At 32.9% G+C, this 17,130-nt stretch overlaps 1 protein-coding gene across 1 annotated transcript in view; it reads left to right on the top strand.

Annotated features, from left to right (window-relative positions):
- LOC136026684 (uncharacterized) overlaps window positions 1-16,866 on the top strand; it is a 136,592-nt gene extending 119,726 nt beyond the window's left edge. The window contains exons 12-13 of the mRNA XM_065703428.1: window positions 2,073-2,235; window positions 15,518-16,866. Coding sequence (XP_065559500.1) covers window positions 2,073-2,235; window positions 15,518-15,705 — 351 coding nt within the window. The 3' untranslated portion in view covers window positions 15,706-16,866. The remainder of the gene's footprint in view (window positions 1-2,072; window positions 2,236-15,517) is intronic.
- Window positions 16,867-17,130: the final 264 nt, after the last annotated feature.

Genomic DNA, 17,130 nt, shown 5'->3' with positions numbered 1-17,130 from the left:
GTTTTGGATATTCTATAGAGAGTAAAGACGAGAATGGCTGGAGATGAGTTTCCTTTATGCTGTGTTTGGTGTCCTTTAATGGCTAGACAAAAGTTCCAACTGGCAGACGAATCGTAGCAAGTTGATGGGGGAGAAAGGATCTAGAGTTTAAAATTAGAACCAAAAGAAATGGTAAACTAAAGTTTTAATCTTAAGCAAATTTATTGAGGATGTTGTAATTTTTCTCAAAAATAAAATTTAAGGCACTGTCAATTGCTTAATGATTTGCCACCTGTCAGAGCCATTAGCTAACTAACACCTGAAAGAGTTGATAGTCTATTCGACATGAGTAAACACGTTCTAATGCCATACTGATCGACGAAAAAAAAAAGTCAAACAAGGAAAACTTTTAGCCAGTGACATGCTGAATTTTTTTTTGTCCTCAGGGTTGTGTTTCTCAAAAGAATATCGTTCGATGAAAGTCAGTCTTATTCCATTCAATAAAGAACGATCAATACAGTTTATCAACAAATGTGGTAGTAATAAAAAAATTCTGGAACATACCTCACCCAAAGCTCTGAGGGCAGTTCTACCCCTGAATAACTGGCCAAGACGACCCACAACTAGAATTAAGTACTTTTTTCGCCTGCTTTTTTAAATAGGAAATTAATGGGATGCAAGGCCCTATCCATGGGGGTAGAGGGTTTGAACATCCCCCCGAAATGTTCGTTCAACCCGTTAAAAACGTAACAAAAACTAATATAAACAAATTTTTGGTGTTTTTTAAAAAGTCTTTTTTGTAACCCTCCCCCCAAAAAAATCCTTTTGTACCCCCCCGCAAAAAATCCTGGATGCTACCCTAATAGGATGCCTTTGGTTTAGTTATTAATGGGGGTGCGTGACAGTGGCAGATATGCATAGGAAGTCTTTCAATATTTAAATTATGACAAAACCTTTAAATCCTATAAATAGATTCTTTACGAAAATTGAACCAAATTGTATGAATTTGTATTACATACACATGGAAAATCTTGTTTGACAGTCTTTTTGTAAATTTTTTTTTTTTTTTTTACTTTAAAGATAATAAGCCTTGAAGAGAAATAATTTTTCTTTTTACATACTTATCTTATACGTTTTCAAACATTCATAATATTATTTTATGACATTCAATTTTAACTAGGAAATCTTAGTCTCTTTTCTAAGCACGCCTTTGGTTCGAATAATACTTGCCTTATAAGAATTCTATTATTTTACTTCAATTTGACGATTTAGTTCTGAATGCTTATTTTAATGTTTGAATAACGATTTAATCTTTCGTGGAGACAAAGCGAATTGAGAACACGAGGTAAATTGGTACAATTTTCTACAAAAATTAAAATTAAATTAAAATGTTCAAAATGAAAGTTATCGCTGTAAACACAGAATAATTAAAGTTAGAACAAGAATAAAGTAAGTACAAACCATTTTGAACATGGAAGTATCATTAAGATTTGAATTCTTGCTTTAATATCTGAAAGTTTATTCATTAACTTCTATTTTATCAGTAAGATAAAATGTAAAATTGAGTGAAAAATAAATATGAAGATGACCAAGACAGAAAAAATGGACCAACATCTTGGTGTCTCTTCATCGGGTCATCGAGTCTCAACAGCTTCCTAAAGATTAACTAGAAAAATATATATTGATAATTAAAAAACAACATATCATTCATAACCTTGTTTTGCTGCTGTTCAACATTTGCGGTCAGGTTTTTATTTTATCTATTTTCTCTTTCTTGTTTTTAAAATTTGTATGCAACGATTGCATTTATGTATAAAAATTGAATCATCTTTGCCATGTGATTGGTTGCTTATGTAAAACCTTGGCCATTTCAATATACTTTAAGGTTGATTTCAGAGAAACTGGCAGGATTATGTGATCCAAGAATTGCCTGGATAATAAAAATGTTGCTCTTCTGTAAGATAGCAATTTTATAGACTTCTTTTCTTTTCAACAAACATTTTGTTTTATATCCACCTAAACTGGAGTGTCATGTCAATTGAGGTGTGAGAAGTTAGTAAACTTATCATTTGACAAAAGTGAATTTTTTTCAGGCTTTCGAGTTGGCAACTGGCGACTATTTATTTGAACCTCATTCAGGCGAAGATTATTCACGAGATGAAGACCATTTAGCTCACATAATTGAGTTAGTAGGAACCATACCGCCACGAATAGCTATGTCTGGAAAATATTCGAGAGACTTTTTTGATAGAAAATGTAAGTAGTCTTTATTTTACTTTTATGTATATATATATATATATATTGCAATTTTCCGGGGAACAGGAATCTTAAATCTCATTAAAAGATAAAAAAGAAACTGGGTATTTATTTTATGCCTGGTTATTTCCTATTTTTGTCTAAGTTACGGTTGTGTAAGTTATTACTATTGTTTAAGTTTTTTTATATTTTTATTTGTATTCTTTCATAACCCGTCAATAACATGCGGTCTATTGTTTTAATGCTATTTGTGTGCTACTTTTGGGTAAAATACCGTGAATATCCGAAATCTGGTTAATGTTGACATTCACTGGTGAATTTCCGAAATTCCTTTTTCTCTGCTTGGTTTCAATTAGCTTTACAAGCCAGCTTTTTCAGTCTTATGCAAGCTATGATGGTAAAAGTTCAAGTTAGGTTAGATTATATTAGTTTAGTTTAGGTTAGGCTAAATTGGGTTGAGTTTGGTTATAAATATCAGAAATGAGTTATAATCTAAGCAAACCTAATCCAACCAAACCTATTATTTAGTCAGCATGGATTTGGATCACCCTGGATTTAGTCAGCAAGGCTGACTAGGGTTATATATATATATATATATATATATATATATATATATATATATATATATATATATATATATATATATATATATATATATATATATATATGTATATATATATATAAATTAATATCAAAACTATTCTTAATTAATGAATAATTAAAGAATTAAAGAATAATTAAAAATAAAATTAATCTTAATTAACCAACGAAAACCAAACTTCTCAACACTTAACGCATAGCGTATCATTTTCTTCTTTTAGTCACTACGCCTCTGGATCTTACCAATCCATGCTCATAACTGTCGTCTGGAGCGCCCCATTTTCGAAATATAGTTCTTTCATGTTTCCTCTTCTTCTTTTGTATATACCAGGAATGTCAATAAGACAAATAATAAGAGTTTGGGATCTTAGGAATGCTAATAGAAAGATGGTAATTCAGCTATTTGGAAGAGACTCTAGAAACCAATTAGACTTTACGTATATTAAAATGTATGGATTTTGTTACTTTTGTCGATAAGTTTGTTTTCTTTGCTGCTATGAGAATTTTTCCTCAGTTTTTTTTCATATTTTTGCTTCACTCAAGGGTCGAGCCTCTCTCCCAGAGAAAATTAAATGGAATCTTTATTTGCTCGTAATTACTAGTGCTTGATTCAGGAAAGAAGCGAGACTGACAACTCTTCCAAGTGCTAGGGAAGGGCAGATGTTTGCATTCCATGGAGTGCTGTCATTGGTCAAGAAGGCTGATGGTTTCGAACCAAGAGGTATCCCATTGTTCACTATGGCAAAGAGAGCCGTTATTGGGGTTTTTATCCACTTTGACAATGTTCAGGCAGGATTTTGCCTGGCTTGCTGGGTGTTTGGTTATGATATTTTTCAATTTCTTCTTCTTTTATGATGCTTTTTTTTTTTTTTTTTTTTTTTTTTTTTTTTTTTTTTTTTTTTTTTTTTTTTTTTTTTTTTTTTTTTTTTTTTTTTTTTTTGATAATATAATGAAATTGTGAGAGTAGTAATTAAAATGGTTTAGTATACAAAAGAACAAAAATAGAGAAATGAAGTTTTTGGTCTTTTTTTTACTTTACTGGTGGCTTCACCTCCAGGTTGACCTATCGCTCTTAACTTTAATATCTGCCTTCTGATATCTGAGCTCATAATTGATTTTGTTTTTAATACGTCTAATATCTGTTTTCTTAACTTAAAAAGCTGCGCTTTAACATGTGTTTTTTTTATTATAATTGGAGTACAAGGGGGATGACTTACCAGTTTGTTTGTCTAGTAATTTCTGTCTGTTTTGAATTGAATAGAAGTTTTATTTTCGGTATATTATAAGTACATTTTTAGTTTCATTTTCTATTAAGCATAATGTTCGTTCTTTTCAACTTGTTGTTCATTATTCAGTATAATTTGCGTCTTTTTTTGCTCAAGACAGCTTTGCTCTTTACTTTTGTAAAAAAAAGACGTATTTTTCTTTTATTTAATAACAAGGAGAATTAGATCCGGCCGTAACAAGTCATAACTAGAACTGCATTGTTCCGGAATTGAAGTTAGTATTTGGTTGACTGTGGAATCCGGAGTTAAGCACGGTTGTGCCCGTGCTCAGCCCATCCTCGTTTATATATGTTGTTTGTACCTATTGCCCTAAGGAGCACGGCAAATGTTGCGGAAGAACATGGTGTCACGTGGGAAGGTTAAATTTAGGTTATGCAGATAGCTTGAATGTCCTAGGTAAAAGTGCTATTGAAATGATTTAAATTAGGATGTTTTGAGAATTAGGGATTCAAGAAAAAATTTAAAAATGAATGCCAAGAAGACTAATTTGCTTAGACTTGGAATAAATGAAGGTGTATAGGTGATTTTTGGTAACAGGAAAATCGATTAAGTTGGTAACTTCACTTACCCAGGCAGCATTACTAGTAAAAGATGGTGGATGTAGTGAATGTAAGAATAGGAAGATAAAGCCGCGAAGATTAGGATGCTGGAAGCCATTTTAATGGCAGTGGTGAAGTACTGTCATGCTCCGTGGGCTCTTTAAAAGGCTGGGAAAGGTGTGTTAAATGTTTTGCTGAGGAATCGTCAAGGATTGTTTCAGGAGCTCGTTCTGCTGACCGTATATCAGACAATAAGAGCTTGGCTCGATTCCATATTCTGGGAATATAAAGAAAGAAAAGTTAAGTGTGCTGGCCACGTTATGCGGGTGAAGCTCTTTGCTAGATTGCTAAAGATTGTGCTGTTTGGCCATCCATCTAGGATTCACCAAAAAGCATGTCGTTTCCATGGAGAGGTAGGGCATGATAAAAAAGATTTAAAGGAAACTGGACTTGGATAGGGTAAAGAGTGAAGTTTCTAATGTATTGGGTCGGAATAGGTGTGTTCAACTATGTTGGCCTCCCGCGGCTTGGTTTCTCCTGTGCGTTGTTAATAGTAGTAGCATTGTAGTTTAAAAAATTGCAATTAGTAATATAAGATGCATTCATGATTAAATATACATACAATAAAACACTGTACTATGCCCCCAAAGGCTCCTTGATCTGTAAAAAGAGGGAAGACATACGAGTCGCTTAGTCAAAGAAAAAAGTCACTAACATTCATTAACAATGTTAAATTTGGATTAGCAAATTAAAGCATTCATACATGGAAAAGTATGTGAACACATATTAAATTGGAACCAATAATTAGTGTGTCTGCACACGAGGGGTAGGGGGGGGAATAATTCAAATTAGCTTCCAAATGACTTATTTATGGTTGGCCAAATGGCTTACTTGGTGACAGGTTTTGAACATTGTTTAAGAAATTTTAAGTGTAAATTTCTGTATTTGCTTCTTAAGCTGTGCCCATTAGGGTCTGAATCATACCCCTATCCCTATTAGCCCCACCCCCGCCAGATAACGTCCTAGACACGTCTCTGAATATTATTCTAAAAAAAATTTGGCTGGCTACGAATCAGTCCTGGATTTAAACCTTTCCTGTATGCCTTTGACTTTTTTTTTCTTTTTCTGTTTTTACTTGCTTGGAACACTACATATTTTGACTTTATATTTCATTTCATTAAAAAAAAGGATTTATTGTCCCGGAGAGTATCGTGATTTTAAGTCACTATAATCACTTTTAAAATAGATCAATGGAATTTGATTTGTCTCTTTTAACTCGTGAGTCTTTTGTCATCGACTGTCTTTGAGTCTCAGACTCCTCTTCTGTTTCTATTAATAAGCTTTCAAAAGTAAAGGACTCTTTGTTGAAGGACTTTTCGTCTTTTATTTGATATGCGTTTTGGTATTTTATCTTTGCTTATTAAGCTATAATGAGCTTAAGAAAGTTCTTTTAACTTTCTTTTATAAGTTTTGTAATATTTAGGCAAACGTACTTCACTGATTTGATTGTGATATAAAAAAGAAAGAAAACAAGTGAAAGAGAAAAAAGAACAATAAAAATGTATTTCGTTTGAACAAGCCAGCTTTCAGTTTGTAATATAGTACTGACAAAAAAAAAAAAAAAAAAAAAAAAAAAAAAAAAAAAAAAAAAAAAAAAAAAAAAAAAAAAAAATCCGAATAAATAAGGAAATGGGAACTTCCTGGGAGGGTGTAAAGACGAAGGCCTTGAATAGATTAGGTTGGAGGAGGAGCGTGCGTAGCTGTGTTGGCCTCAGGCGGCTTGGTGCCGCAATGAGTTATTAGTAGTAGTAGTAGTAGATATAAATAATGCGCAAAATAAATGATTTAAAAGACCGCCCAAGACCAATAATTGTATGTTTGTCTGGGGGAAGGAAAGGGGGTAGTCTTATGGGATTAGGATAAAATGACAGAACCCCACTTCTTCCCCAAGTGCTATAAATACAAAAATAAGATTTTTAAATACCTAAATAAAATATATGCTGAAAGATTGAGTGGGATGTATTTTATTGTTAATTTTTGCATATGTACAACGAGGTCGTACTCGGGGGAGGGCGAGGTTTTGAGAGCATCGAGTTTAAAAATATATGTGTAGACTCGTCATTTTCGGTTCTCTAGTGGTTGAAGAGACCTTACAACATTTGTCAATAATTAACCTCCTTCAAATGCCTCAACGTCCCATAATAATCTAATTGCGTTTAGGTGAGAAACTTTCAACCCTTGCATTACCCATCTCTTATATAGTATGCCTGCCACAGAAATGAATAGCTCTTCAAAAGTTTTTAATTCTAGGAAAAAAAGACTGATATGTACCAGAAAATAATCTTCTCCTCTGAAGCTTAATATCCGTGATCGATCTTTGAAACGTCAAATTCAGATTTGGGAAAAGTATTGAGAAAACTAAGGGCGATGAACAGATGTGGGGATAAGGCAATATCCACCCTCCAATCTTTTTCTGACTCCTGCCAAATATGGCTAACATAAAAAGCTGATCGGAAATGATGGCTATTAACTAGAAAATTGGCTGAGAATGCCGAAACATAAATTAATGAACATAAAGAATCGCCAGTATGTAACTTGAGTAAATAAAAAAGAAAGATATATTCATGTCCAGAATGATGGGTATATACAGGAGAGTACAAACAAGGCCATTAAAGTTTTCACAAGGAATGTTTTTATACGAGAATTTAACTTAATTGAAATAAAGTAATAAGAAATTAGCTTGTGCATGAACAATGTGGCTACAATTCAATGTAAAGGGCATACAAATATGTGTGTTAGTCATTGAGCTAGAAGCGCTGAAAAATATTTTGTCCCATTAATTTAGTCTATTTTTCCCTACCTCATGCGAAGAATATACATCTGAAATGAGACCAGTAAATAAAGAGCACTGGAAGAATTAGTTTACCTTCCTAAAGATTCTTAATATTTTAAATTTGTCTATTAGTTAATTTGGCTAGACGGCTATGTAGTATATTTTGGTTATTTTTTGAACATAATTTACAGCATACATAACAACGTGATACTCTTCTCTGATGTCCAAGAGCCGGACACAAGGCTATTCAAAGAGGAAGTCCAGTAGACATGGAAAAACAACCAAAATCTCATTCAATCCAAAAGTATGCCTTGGACATCTCAGAATTTCTCTGCCCGATACTGATTTTAAGTCAATTAATGGTTTTTTCATACCAAGCTGTAGAACCCAAAGAATATGAGTAACTTATAAGAGCAGAAACCAACACTAGTATAAAAAAAAGGAAACACAAATGTTATGCAATATTTAGCCTTCTGGCTTATACTAATTTTCGCCAATCACACCGAATATATTAATTTTGGCTTATTATTACCCTTGAAAGTGCCAAGAAGCGCCAAACACTAGATGGCGTCGGTTTTTTTTGCAGATTACTTTTATTTACTATTATTTTTAAAAACCCAGCGAGCTGACTCAAATATTTAATCCACAAATTATATTAAAAAGGTACGTAAATAGCCTTCAAGTTCTGCTGATGATGGAATTTCTGAATAGTATACCTATCATGGTTATGTTAAGAGTGTTCTTATTCCGCCAGTGATATTAATCCCCCCCCTATGTGCAAATAATAATATTGATATTACTATTTATGTTCATCCATACTATACACTAGTATAATACCTAGAGTAACACACACAAAAAGAGAAAGAAAAAGAATAAAAAAAAAAATTCAACTGAAGAACCTAATAAGGCGGTGATGCGAAGAAATATGAACACAAGCTGTGTATGACAGCTTTCTCTGCAATAATTGTAGTTTTTCTTTAATATCGAGGACAATAAATTTTCTAATAAAGACTCGGTTGTTTGTCCAAGGCAAAAGAAACAGCAAAATTTTAGAATAATTAATCCGGATTCTTTTGTCTTAAGAAGGGTAAAATTGCAGAAGCAAAAAAAAATTGAATGATCACAGAAAGTTGAGTAGAGCTTGGCCAACGCCCGTCCGCTATACACTATTTCTCTATTAGCAATATTTCAGTGTACCCTAATTGAATTTTCTTGACTGTTTGCTGGTGCAGGATTTGAATATCAATGAGCAATTAAGAATTATTAATATTGGCGACAAGTGTGTTTAAGAGAGCGTCAGGATTTTTGGCTTGCAGTAATTCCTTTGTATTACCTTGTTTTGTTGTTCATTTGATTATCTTTATCTAATTGTTTGCTTACATCTTATGTGACAAAATGTGGATACAGTTTATGTAGTTATAGTGACCGGTGCTTCTATTCCTCTCGAATTTTTTTTATTTCCCTTAATTTCCCTACCCAAACGAATTATGCAATAAATGTAGTAAAAATAGCGACGGCTTTTCGGCGTTAGTGGATTTTAATTTCGATATGCTATAATTATTTTCTGTATAGCCTAGTAACTTCAACACAACCTCTTGTGTCCACTGTTTGTCGTAGTTCACTAAGAACATGAATTCATAATAGTAATTCATAAATTTAATAAATAGTTTAATTCATAATTAACAATTTATTTCATTAACAATTATTAACAATTTAATAATATTATTAAATTGTTTATTAATAATAATATAATATAATATATTATATGATTATTATAATATATTATTATAATATTATTATAATATTGTAATATTATTATAATTATAATAATATTATAATTAATATTAATATTTCTTTACGCTAAAGTTTGACTCTTTCTCTCAATTCTTCTTTTTAAAACAGTAAAAAACTTTAGCGTAAAGAGCGGGGCGTTGATGAGGAAGCAGCCTCTTTCATATACGAAGTAATTTCTGGTCGTTTTAAGTTTTAATGTCGCTCCTTACTTTCAATTAAAAAAACTTGTTTTTTTATTTAATTTCTGAACGTTTTTGAATCAATGCATGTTTTGATTTTGGCTCTCCGCAGAGGAATAATTAAAACAGAATTTGCATTTTTTTTTTTTTTTTGCTAAATGGCTTTCTCATAATTTTGATCGAATGATTTTGAGAAAAAAAGAGCGGGAGAGGAAGCCTAGTTGCCCTCCGATTTTTTGGTTAATTAAAAAGGCAACTAGGATTTTAAATTTTTTACGAATATTTTTATTAGTAAAAGATTTACGTAATTCATAAATTAGCTTACGTAAAGAACTTTTGTATTCTCATATTTTTATTACATATATGAGGGGGTTTGCCCCCTTGTCAGATCCTTGCTTTTTACACTGAAGCTTAAATTTTGTCCCAATTCATTAAGAATGACCCCAGAATCACAAAAGCCGTAGAATAAATAGTTGAAATTACTAAAAATACTTTAGCGTAAAGAGCGAGGTATTAGGAGGAGGTGAGCCCCTCAAATGGGTAATAATTTCTGTTTGTTTTAAGTTTTAATGCTGCTCCTTACTTCCAGCTGAAAGAACTTTTTCATATTTATTTTTTCATTGTTTTTTTTTTAAATAATGCTAGTAAATCCTGCGCTCCCTTCATGGAGATTTTCTTCCCCCATGACAAATTATCGATGGAAAGTTCCCCCAGCATATCCCCCTCTTCTCAACCCCTCCCCCAACCAAAAAAATCCTCCTGAAAACGCCTGTACACTTCCCAATAACCATTACTATATGTAAGCACTGGTCAAAGTTTGTAACTTGTTGCCCCTCCCACGGGGACTGTGGGGGAGTAAGTCGTCCCCAAAGACATAGTTATAAGGTTTTTCGACTACGCTGAATAAAATGGCTATCTCAGAATTTTGATCCGTTGACTTTGGTAAAATAATTAGCGTGGGAGGGGGCCTAGGTGCCCTCCAATTTTTTTGGTCACTTAAAAAGGGCACTAGAACTTTTCATTTCCGTTAGAATGAGCCCTCTTGCAACATTCTAGGACAACTGGGTCGATACGATCACCCCTGGAAAAAAAAAAAAAAAACAAATAAATACGCATCCGTGATCTGCCTTCTGGCAAAAAATACAAAATGCCACATTTTTGTAGATAGGAGCTTGAAACTTCTACTGTAGGGTTCTCTGATACGCTGAATCTGATGGTGTGATTTTCGTCAAGATTCTATGACTTCCAGGGGGCGTTTCCCCCTATTTTCTAAAATTACGCAAATTTTCTCAGGCTCGTAACTTTTGATGGGTAAGACTAAACTTGATGAAACCTATATATTTAAAATCAGCATTAAAATGCGATTCTTTTGATGTAGGTATTGGTATCAAAATTCCATTTTTTAGAGTTTTGGTTACTATTGAGCCGGGTCGCTCCTTACTACAGTTCGTTACCACGAACTGTTTGATAAGGAAGCTGCTGAGTGTTGTTTAGGTTGGAAAGGTATTAATAATCGAATTCTGGCCGCTAGTTTTATGAATTAAATGGCCCCTGTAGAACCGACTGACGGAGATAGTAGTGGTTCAGATGAATTTTACTTAAAGTTACAGGAACAAATAGAAAGGATCAAATAGAAATAAAGTATTTTTATTAGGAGATTTGAATGCCCAAGTCGGTAGAAATAGATATAGACAGTATCCTTGCCTAGGTGAATTTGGCGTAGCTAAAGAAAACAGTAATGGTTAATGACTGTTGCGATTTTTTAAGTATAACAATCTAGTTATAACCAATACAGTATTTGGTCATAAAAATGGTACACAAATTAACATGTTATTCAATTGATGGTAAGACAGGCTATTGTAAATTGACTACTGACAGGAACAACACAAAATTCTAGGGAATATAGGAGTGCTGTTATTGATCTTAAAAGTAAAGATCATCATCTAATAGATTCTGGGGTTAATTTAAAGCTGCAATTTCGGAATGGTAACTACCTTCCTGGGAGCTGTGACGTTGGCAGACTCTACGATGAGAATTTGAGAGAAAAATCATTAAAATATAAACTACGGAGGTGTAAAGTGGAGGGCATGGATAGAATTACAGAAGACCTGGAAGATGCAACCAGACGGCATTATAATGTAATATTGTACTGGCATGATAATAAATTAAGAGGGAATAGTCAATCTGGACTTGTCCCAGTTAAAGATAGGAACAGGTCAACGATTGATGATAAGGAAAAGGTTAAAGAGAGATCGATAGAACGCTATGAAAATGTGCAAAACCGCGATAGAGTTACAAGTAAAGATATAGAAAAGAACGAAAAAGTTTGTGACACTTCGGATGTAAAGGAAGATGTACTTTGTGAGGAAGAATTAGTGACGGTACTATAAGGATTAAAAAAATAATACGGCTTCTGTTGCTGATAGTGTGGTAAAAAAAAGTTATGGTGGTTATAAGGTTAGATGTAAGATACTGGAGATTATATTGAATTTAATTTTTGAAAGGGGAAGTACCTAAAGATTTGAAGAAAGGTCTAATTAAACGCCTCTCTAAGGATGGTGATAAGACTGGGTGTGGGTAACTATAGAGGCATTAGCCTGGTTTCTGTAGGTAGAAAAGTACTTATTATTATGATAATTTTTTACTGAAAGATTCTGTAGATAAAGTTCTAAGAAAAGCATAGTTTTAGAAAGAGTAAAGAATGTGTCGACCAAATTTTCAGTCCTAGATGAATAATCGAGAAGTGTCTAAGGTCTTATCCTTGTATGGTATGCCAGACAAATAAATTAAAGTAGTTAGTGCTATATGCGAGAATAACATTGCTTCAAATAAGGTTGCAAGTGAGACTACAAGGTGGTTTTGTGTTAAATCAGGAGTTTAGCAAATGAGGTCGCTTCTGGAATATGTGCATTTTGTTTTGTTTATTTCGATGTGCTATAATCTACATTTTATGTATATTGATTTTCGAAATGGCACATTATTTTTCATAAAATATGAATTCAAAAAATCAAAAACTCACAAGTTTTTTTTCTTCGTTTAAATCTTCAAAGTTTAGTTTTAAGCTTTATTTTATCCTGGGGATTTTAAATTTTTGGTATGTTGTTTTCTTTTCTCCTATAGTTTCAATATATCAACGAAAGGCAACAACTTTGCTGTCGTTCCATAGCTGAGATTCAGCTTTATCCATCTACTGAAACACATTTTTGAAATTTTTTTTTCCTAAAATATATTCAAATAGTAAGTCTAAAATTGATGAAAAAGGGACACTTTTCCTGTTTTCTAAATAAGTTTAGACCCCTCTCCAAGAAAAAGTCAATGCACTATCAAAATTCTAGCTCAGACTATTGAATTCAATTTTATATGTATCTTGTCCTTTTGGTGCAAGTTATAGCTACTTGTCACAAAATCGTTTTTTTTTCATTTAACTTCTTAACAGGTTTGATTATTTGTTATTTTTTTTGCATCTTCACGATTTTGTTGTGTATCCTGTTCTATTTTGTACCACTATAGCTTTGTACATACCGCTCTCAGGAGTGCCATGAGAAGGCTCCTTACTAGGTAGAGAAGCAAATGTTAAAAGCTATTGATAAATTACTCTAATTTTTATTTTGTTTTTGTTTTATTCCAAAAAATGCCTCAACAGAGAAAGTTGTTTACGATTTTTTGGCGACAAAACAACATTTTCTTCTCAGGTCGGATTTCTATTGCTGCTATTCGGAGTTATTTTTCATTTTCTGGTAGCATTGAGCTTCTCTCTAATTTTTTTTTATTATTATTCTTTGAAACTCCTGCATCTTTTCTATGAATTGGAACTTCTCCTGGTTAAGCTCTTTAAAATACAACTAGTAAATGCAAGTCCCTTTCATAATTTGTGCTTTCCCTTCTTGTCTCCACTAACGGTTTTTGTTTTCCATCTGGTCCTTGTAGCTTTCTGCTCCTAGTTTGTATTTGACTGTGGCCAAATTTCTTGATTCCCTCTTGTTATTTCAAAACAATACGGATGATTTAAGAAAAAATCTTTCACAGAATATTGGGTTCATGCATCTCTTGAGAAATATTTTTTCATTTTCAGTTTTTAAGACCAATTTACCATTCTTTAATTTGCTTCTTATTTGAAGTATTGTTCAGTTATCTATTTTAGTCATTTTAAACGTTTGTAAAATCACTACAGATACTTCAAAGTAAAAATGAGATAGTGAAAGTAAAGAAAAAAAAGTAAAAAGTTAATTGGCAGTAAAGTAAGGAAATGAACTTCTTTTACATTTGCCATATAAACTTGAAAACACAACAGAAACAGAAACGATCCTTTTTTTTAATTTGTTAGATTTGAGGAAATTTGAAAATATAATTAATATTTCGGTATTGGATTTTTAAATACAAGTTTTAGTTGCTATTTTTATGAAAAATGATTGCTGACTCTGTCCCCTCTGTTAGCCCTGTGAAGGTTTAGATTTTCAATTGGCTACCAGTTAGTATTGATATCAAAGAAACATGAGTTGTAAGATAGAATTCTAATTGAGTCATCTCGGGAATCTCAACGGAAGTTAAGGAAGAAAGTATTAAAGATTGTTTTTTTTTTTATTTATGATCATAGAACATAAAAATGGAATTATATTATTTTTTTATCCTTGTTAAAATGGCCTCCTGCGCTCTAGTTGCCCAGTATTTCTTTAGAATTTCTTTATTATTATGTTCCTTTTTCTTTATCTAGTTTTTTTTCATTGTCATTATTATTACGACGAGACTAAAACATTTTTTTTATCAGTATTCACAACTTTCTCTTCTTTTCATTCAAGTATTTTTTTTTCTTCTTTTCATTCTATCTTGCTTTGTTATCCCATTGAAGAATATTAATCTATTGTTGCCTCTCTTGTAAAACCATTTCTAGTATTATTGTGCAAGCTTGTGAAACCCTTCTAGCTTGCAGCCAAAATCACATTTTGACTAGGCTACCTAGCCTAAGTAACTAAAAATTAGCGAAATCCAACGAAATAATTTCAAGTTCTGACATACGAATTTATTGTGTCAATTAAGGGCTATAAAGAAATGTCATAGTACTTTACTCAATCAATGACCATATACACAACAAATATATTTTACAGAGCAATTAAGGAAAATAAGAGGGTGCCGACTTATTACCAGCCTCAGTAGAAACATGACATCCTCTCATCCCTTAACAAAATACTTTCTTCGCCATATATGATATGTAAGCAATCTTGACAATTATTCTAAAGATCCATCTGGGCTACTGATCGCTTAAACTAAGAAGATTGGCGACCCCCAAAAAATGTTCCGCCTTTAAACTTCTTTCTTCGTAGTTGTATTGGTAATGTCTAATCAGGCAATTTTTATCGGTGAAAATTTAACCGTGTAAGACATTAAATTCCATCAATTTCGTTTGTACCTAATTAGGCAGACTAGTTGAAGAAATTTGAATGTTAAAGTCGTTAGTTCCGTGCATGATTTTTAAAGGGCTGCACATGTTCTGGTATCAGTGGTGTATGGTAGTCTGCCATCTTTCTCGTTTGAACGATCTGTGATTGGGGCTCTCGACTGATGAATCGATGAGCAATTGTCTGGATTAAGCAACTGTCCCATTGAAAAAGCACGTATTCAAAGAAATAAATATATTTAAAAAGATTGCCTAACTTTGGCAAAGAAAATTCCTGCTTTTGTAAATTTAGTTCTAAATTCTTTTTCCTTTTTAATTAGTTGAAAACAAATTATGAGTACTATGGGCAATGGATGAAAATAAGATGTTGTTATTGGAGTATTTTACCCCAAAGTTTAGGGTGATCCTAGGGCTTACTAATAGTTTAGGTGCCCTTTCTAAAATCACATTTTAATTCTTGTTTGAGTGATACTGGTACTGCTGTGAAGTTTTTATAGGGTCAAGCTGCCTAAGACGCCGGCTTTGGCAGACGATCCATCTCTATCCCACCATAGTTTTGAGTAAATACGTGATTTTATCATAGGATAGCTGTTTTATACAGAGATATAAGCACCAAAAAAAAAGCGATATGCCAATCATTGGACCATTGTTCTTTTTAGGTGAATTGCGTCGCATTAAAAAACTGAAGCCATGGGGTCTCTACGAAGTCCTGACAGAGAAATACGAATGGCCTCATGAGCAAGCTCAAGCTTTTACTGATTTCTTACTCCCAATGCTAGCATTCGATCCGCAGGAGCGCGCCACAGCTGATCAGTGTCTTCAACATCCATGGTTGAACTCTTCCTAGACTCCTAGAAATGAAATATTTCGTGTATTTAGTAATTATTTCTCTTTGGTTGGTTTAATATTTCAGGACTCTGAAGTGAAATATGCATGAATAAATATAGCAGTCTAAATATAAGTTGAAGCTTCTTTTATACGATGACTGGTGATACAACACATTTTGAAAAAGGGAGCAAATAAAAAGGGTTTTATGCAAACTATTCAAGCGCTTAGGCAATATCACGGAACAGAAATCAGCCAACTTTCGGAATTTATATGCAATACTAAGAAATGGCCAATTTTAAGCAATTTTCCTGTCTTCCGTCCCCTTAAAAAGTATGTTTTTGCATCTAAAACCAACTTGAACGTCTTCAGGTTTGGCTCTCTATATGCCCCTTTCTCGTTGGCCGCAAATACAAGGAAAATTTGAGTTCAAATCAGTAACATAAAAACAGTTTCCTAAAATCATTCGTAATGACGATGAAGTTCTGATTGTAGTTTAATTTATTTGAAAAAAAAGAGTATCAACTAAACAGTTTTTTATTTTCTTAGAAAAGAAAAGCTTAAAAATGGAGCAATAAAATTAAGTTCAGTAGTCGGAAATGTGTTATTTTTTACTTTGTTTGTTCACAAACCTGAGTTCAATGTAATGCTTTCTCTGACATATTGTTCAGATGATCTGAGAACAGTACATTTAAGGCATTAGCCTTAAAGTATCCCCAATATTGCGTGTCTAAGAAATTTTTGGCAAAGTCACTTTTGGGTCTGTTGCAGCCCAGAATCACTTTTTATCATAGATTTCGTATTTTGGATACGAGCTTGAAAGAGCCGCCATGTTTTGGCGAAAATGGTTTGTGACAACTTCTCAGTCCTGAATGTTTTATTGTCATTGCAGCTAGCCAATAATAGTATGTTATATAGGTAGTGATTTTAAAAATAGCCAATTAAATTTGCTTATTTTTGCACACTTAAGTTTCGCAATCACTTTTTTATAGGTTGTGTTCAAAAGTGGTATTTCTAATAACCGACATTAGTGGGAGGATTTATCTGAGGAGAGTTGGTTGTCTAAAAGAAGTTAAGCTTAAGTTGAAAAAATTGTTCGAATATATGAATCTGAAATTATTTGATTTTAAGTTACTATGTGTATTAACATACTTTTGCAAATAAAATGAATTTTTGAATTAAACTGACTTATAGTTTTGTGACTAGTTGGGTTTGGATAGGGTGTTGGAAGTCTTAAGCTCATTACTGGACATGTTGAGATTACTGATGTGTCTGTAGCCCCTAGAGTGTCTGGTCTAACCGGCTTTGACGTCCTCTCTATCCGCAGATACGGTGGAAAACAGAAGCCGCATCGCAAGAAACGAGAGTTTAACACTGTTTACACGTCACAAAAGGGAGGGTTTAGCGTTTCTATGCGGAGTTTGTTAGTGGGTGAAACTGAGCTTCC

The sequence above is a fragment of the Artemia franciscana genome, chromosome 4 (genome assembly GCF_032884065.1).
Source record: "Artemia franciscana chromosome 4, ASM3288406v1, whole genome shotgun sequence".
NCBI lineage: Eukaryota > Metazoa > Arthropoda > Branchiopoda > Anostraca > Artemiidae > Artemia > Artemia franciscana.
Note: the sequence above shows the minus strand (reverse complement) of the source record. Positions and strands in the feature narration are given on the sequence as shown.